The sequence below is a fragment of the Papio anubis genome, chromosome 15 (genome assembly GCF_008728515.1).
Source record: "Papio anubis isolate 15944 chromosome 15, Panubis1.0, whole genome shotgun sequence".
Classification (NCBI taxonomy): Eukaryota; Metazoa; Chordata; class Mammalia; order Primates; family Cercopithecidae; genus Papio; species Papio anubis.
In genome coordinates this window covers 23,758,298-23,764,297 of record NC_044990.1, presented here as the reverse complement: position 1 = coordinate 23,764,297, position 6,000 = coordinate 23,758,298, and the positions used below count along the sequence as shown (strand labels likewise).

At 40.6% G+C, this 6,000-nt stretch overlaps 1 protein-coding gene across 2 annotated transcripts in view; it reads right to left on the bottom strand.

Annotated features, from left to right (window-relative positions):
- Window positions 1–269: 269 nt before the first annotated feature.
- GTF2F2 (general transcription factor IIF subunit 2) overlaps window positions 270–6,000 on the bottom strand; it is a 169,966-nt gene continuing 164,235 nt past the window's right edge. The window contains exon 8 of one of the 2 annotated variants that reach the window (XM_021929602.2): window positions 270–960. In XM_021929602.2, coding sequence (XP_021785294.1) covers window positions 931–960 — 30 coding nt within the window. In that variant the 3' untranslated portion in view covers window positions 270–930. The remainder of the gene's footprint in view (window positions 961–6,000) is intronic. The other variant, XM_003913831.5, reaches the window with a different exon arrangement.

Genomic DNA, 6,000 nt, shown 5'->3' with positions numbered 1-6,000 from the left:
GACCCCTACATCCCTCTTTTGATTTGCTGGTATCATTTGCCATGTATTGGTCAATACATGTCTGCTGGGTGAGCAATAAAATTCTGGGGGCAAGCCAGTTTTGAGAAGTTTATAATCTGACTGGGGGAGACATATCTTGAAATTTTGGAAAGATATTTTACTTCTAATTATCTTAAAAGCAAACAAAAGAAACATCAATTGACCATGATTCTGCACATTTCTCACCTCAGTATCACTACGGTAAAACAAGCTAATCACGAACACTGCCATTTCACTACAAACTTAAATGCTCTCCTTTTATTAACGTTGAGTATGAACACGAAACATGATCACCTGTTTAAAAGAAAAACACCGCTTTGTTCTTCGACAATTTCAAAATAAGGAACTTTGGCTTTTTATTCCTTTTAAGAGTTTCCGTAGTTGACTGTTTTTTTCTTGCTATACAATTCTCCTTGGATCTGTATTACCTCAGCTCCTCAGATCCAGCAAGGGTAGAGAGTTCTCATTTAAAAAACATTTCCTAATTGTACACATTAAAAGCTAATATTTAAGAAAAACCCTCTTAATCCTCCAACCCCTATTCCTATTGTGAGTAATCTGGTTTAATACAAGTTAAGTCTATAAATAAATTTGTTCTTTCTCCTCAAAAAAACAGTTAAGAAACTTTACAAGAATTACAGGTTTAAAAAATTTACCGAGAGAAATGAAAGTATTGTCACTTAACCCCTATTAACATACGGTGTTCAAGCCTTCCAGTATCAGCGCCTGTAGCACAGCATCGCCACTAGCTGTTTCACTAGCATGCTGACTAGGAGGCTTCTCAGTCACTCTTTTCTTCTCCTTGATAGTGTCTGTACTCTGGCTTCAGCTCCCATGTGTTTTTGTGGATCCCTTTTACATTCTGAACACCAATTTCTTTTAAGATTTCCTTCAGGTACACCTAAAACAAAAACAAAACCCCTAACAAATGAGATTATAAAGGCAGGGAACAAAACTTAAAATAAGGTGATATGCCGAAACACATATGCAAGTCATAAAAAGTATGATCCTAAAAGCTCAGCAAGATTTCTCTATAAGGAGGTTCAATAAACTGCCTCTTGATTCTACAGTGCGATGATAACTGCACTAAATGCACTAAATAACTGCACTAAATATATGATCATGTGCATTAAAGGGGCTGAGAGTCCTGAATGCCAACAACTTAAAAGCTAAAATAAACAACAACGACAACAAAAAACCCCACAAAAAACACTAGATGAAATACACGAAAAAATTACTGGTCCTCACTCAATGTGACACAGTACACCAAGTGTAATCTGCCCTTGAGTTCAACGGACTCAGTTCACAGATTGAAACCAGTAGTTTCAGGAGCAGTAACATATATAAAAAATGAGTAACATTTTTGAGAATATTCTATCAAGAAAGCATATGACAGGTATTCAGAATTCTCAGTTCTCAGATGAGTTCTCAAATTTGTTATTAGGCCACCCACTTATTTTTTCCTATGTAAGAAGGAGAACTGTTATGTATTTACTACTATTTGTACTTTATCCAAGCTTGCCAACACAGATAAGGGAATAAGAAGTGATAATAAGGCTGGGCTTGGTGGCTCACGCCTGTAATCCCAACACTTTGGGAAGCTGAGGTGGGCGGATCACCTAAGGTCAGGAGTTCGGGACCAACCTGGCCACCATGGTGAAATCTCGTCTCTGCTAAAAATACAAAAATTAGCCAGGCATGGTGGTAGGGACCTGTAATCCCAGCTACTAGAGAGGCTGAGGCAGGAGAATCGCTTGAACCCAGAAATTGCAGTGAGCCGAGATTGTGCCATTGCACTCCAGCCTGGGCAGTAAGAACGAAACTCTGTCTAAAAAAAAAAGTGATAAGACATCCCCCAAAACTATCAGGGATGCAGCTTTGTGTTTGGCTTCTCCAAAGAAAACAGTCTGTAGTATGGTGTTTTAGGTCCCTAAAAATTCAATAAACATTTACTAAGCGATTACTATGGTCATGGAAATGATGGCTATTTAAGTGTAATACGAAATTCCACCTTTGCTTGCCAATGCTGAAGGCCAAAAAGCATTCCACAATAAGCTGACCAATATAAATTACAAAATTTCCTTCTCAGAGAAGAAAGATAATAATAATAATTACTATTATTTTGAGACGGAGTTTTGCTCTTATTGCCCAGGCTGGAGTGCAGTGGCATGATCTCGGCTCAATGCAACCTTTGCCTCCCGGGTTCAAGCGATTCTCCTGCCTCAGCCACCTGAGTAGCTGAGATTACAGGTGCATGCCACCATACCCAGCTAATTTTTTGTATTTTTAGTAGAGATAGGGTTTCACCACGCTGGCCAGGCTGGTCTCAAACTCCTGTCCTCAGGTGATCCACCCACTTCGCCCTCCCAAAGTGCTGGGATTACAGGCCTGAGCCACCGCGCCCGGCCAAGATAATTATTTAAAAACGACTCTTTTGTTGTTGTTGCAGAACAAAACAATCCAACAATAATTTGTGTGCGTGTGCTTCAAAGAACCAGTTACGGTATGATGATGACTCATCCCATTGATGGAAGACGTAGTTTTTCTTACTGATTGAAATGAGGCATTAATAAGAAAAATGGCTGAGAAGTTCTTGTCCGTATATTTAAAGTAGTGCTCTTCTCTAGCATGGTGCTAGACTACCTGCAACAGAACCTTGTGGGGAGCTTGCTAAATAAGACCGAGCTTGGGCCTACTGAGTCAAAGTCTCTTGGGTTAGGCCCAGGAATCTGCATTTTAACAAGTGCCTAGGTGACTCATGTAACTATATACTAAAGTTCCACCACATCTGGCTTAAGGTTCTTCCAGTTCTGATACTCTAAGATCTTTTGAGTCTTTAGTGTGTTGCTTTGTTCTCTGAGTCTCATAATTGCTGGAGATTACGTGCTACCAACATAATCTAATGCCACTTTACACTGACTGATACAATGCTCTAGAGTTCATAAAGTCCTTTCAGTTACGGGTAGGTTGTCACCTAGAAACATAATAGCTGATTAGTACTGGAACTACACAGAGGTTCCTCCAGGATGGCTTACAGCTCTCTCGGACAGCCTTTCCATTCCAGCAACCAAGCCCCAGCAGGTGGCAGCAATGAACCAAATGAGCCCTGGTTCCCCCAGGCTTGCTTGCCTCCCACACCTTCTACAGTTGGCTTCACTAGCAGACCTGTGTCAATGAGTAAGCATAAAGGCTTGAGATATCCAGGTAATAGAAAATGCAAGTCTGCCACCTGCTATTTCAAATTACATTTAAAAAAACAGGGCGCTGTTCATAAACTACTTTCTAATTGAACAGGATTTATAAATGGAAAATGATTGGTTAGGCACAAATGATTCTCTGTTTAGGTGCCAAGAATGATATCTTTGTAAAATTCCAAAGAATGGTTTATTATGAGACTGGCTAAGACGATGTTGCACAAACAACCATACAATTGTGGATGCACTGCAATGGGTCAAAAATGAAAAGAACAATTGCCAGGAGCATTTTAGCAGCTCCATAGAAAAGAAGCTCTCCTGACTTCAAGACTTGTGTGCTCATTTATAATCTAGGCCCAGAAAATGAAAAGCCTAAAAAGGGTTAAACACAAAATATTAAGAAAGTCTTAAGTGTACAGATTAAGTTGCTTTCATGTCCACCCTCATTTTGGCAATCTAGCAGAATATATGGAATTCTTTTTATATACGAAGGTGTCATTCTTTTTTCTTTTTAACAATAAGAGTGGAATAAGATGATCATGGTCTGTCGTCAATTTCTCAAGCAACAAAATGCAATCAGGGTCACAATGTACTGTGATCAGGGGGTAGGAGACACAAACTTCCTGATTTTTAGGATGTTCTGAACTGCAACCTAAGACCATTTTACTCTAATCAAATAAATTAGCTTGGCAGGGAAGTAGGTACAAAACATTAGCAGAGAAAGTAGTAGTGACAATAGGGAAAAACACGGTCTCTAAAGGGAAAATCTCTAAAGGGAAGACATGGACAGAGAAGAGAGAGAGGACATGTCCTTCCTCTGTCTAAAATATTCCAATGACTTCCCGCTTTGGGGCTACACATTAAATTCCAAACGCCTTTCAGGCATCCACTCAGGTCTGCCTTCTCCCTTTAGCCTCATCTTCCAACATTCCCCGTTACACATACTTCCCATTTCTGTATCTGCATGCTTCTGGGTTTTTCCCACGTTGTTTCCCTTTCTTGTTATGTTTATCTCCTTTCCTCACATCTGAACCCCTCACTCTTTAAGACTAGGCCCAAACGTTACTTTCTCAGAGAAACTTTCTCTAACAGCCTTCCCTTAGATTTACATTTCACACTGCACAATCTTCGATGGTAGCTCTTATTATATTATAATCCTTTATTTATATGCCTTGCTCTCCTCTTAAATCACATGCTCCTTTTTTTGGGGGGCGGGTAGGGGACAGGGACGGAGTTTCACTCTTGTTGCCCAGGCTGGAGTGCGATGGTGCTATCTTGGCTCACCACAACCTCCGCCTACTGGGTTTAAGCAATTCTCCTGCCTCAGCTTCCCGAGTAGCTGGGATTACAGGCATGTGCCACCACACCTGGCTAATTTTGAGTTTTTAGTAGAGATGGGGTTTCTCCATGTTGGCCAGGCTGGTCTTGAACTCCTGACCTCGTGATCCACTCTCCTCGGCCTCCCAAAGTGCTAGGATTACAGGCATGAGCCACCACGTCCGGCCACATGTTCCTGTTATAGTGCCTGCGTGCACATCACAGAGACTCAGTGTAGTTATGCAAAGTGAATAGGGTGTGCTTAAGACTGACAAAGCAGCTAAGAGGATTGCTGGGTGGTGGTGGGGGATATCACTAAGAAGGTCCATAAAAATAGACCATTCAAATTCTAGTTCATTTTTAGAACTCAAGCCGTGATCTAGTTTGAGAAACAAAAGTTTACTGACTAAACTGTACTACGTGAATTTGAATGTAATTTATTACTAAAATCTGCATTTTAGTGCTAAAATATTGTTGGTGACAAAGCCAACTGAAGAACAGGTTTTAAAGGTTCTACCAGGATTGAAAATTACTTGGTAATCTTATCTCTCTTTTTAACATTCATATATTCACTCAAATATTTATTCCAGCATCTACAATGTGCCAAATAGAATGGTAGACACTCAGCCTCCTTCTCAGAGTTCACAGTTTAAGTTTAGCATAGAGGATGCGGGTAAAGAAAAAGGCACATTAGGCTGGGCGTGGTGGCTCACGCCTGTAATCCCAGCACTTTGGGAGGCTGAGGCGGGTGGATGACCTGAGGTCAGGAATTCAAGACCAGCCGGCCAACAGGGAGAAACCTTGTCTCTACTAAAAATACAAAAATTAGCTGAGTGTGGTAGCAGGCACCTGTAGTCCCAGCTATTTAGGAGGCTGAGGCAGGAGAATCATTTAAACCCGGGAGGTGGAGGTTGCAGTGAGCTGAGATCACACCACTGTACTCCAGCATGGGCAACACAGCAAGGTTCCATCTCAAAAGAAAAAAAAAAAAAAAAAAAAAGAAAAGAAAAAGGCATATTGGCAGGTAATTAGAAAATACAATAGAGGCATGTGTACAGGGTATTGTGAGACCACTGAGAAGGAGCACCTAACACAGCCCGCACAGAGATGTTACGTTCTTTGAGGATAGATATTTGCGCATAGAGATGTTACTTTCTTTGAGGATATATATTTGATTATCTGACTTGAATAGCAATTCTGTGTAGAGATCTACAGAAAGGAGTTCTCCTCCTCCTACTTATTCTAAACATTGAGTGACTTTCCAATTAAATCTTCTGTCTAACCATCTGTATTTGAAACAAAGGATTCTAGAAGTGAGTAGATCGCCTTTATGTCACATAGGATTGGGGATATGTCTCATTACAGACTATGCGCTGAGCTGCAGCACAAGATCTGAAAAAACTGGCTCTGGTCCAGCAATTCTCCTTCAAAAGGATGTGTGGGAGAGAAT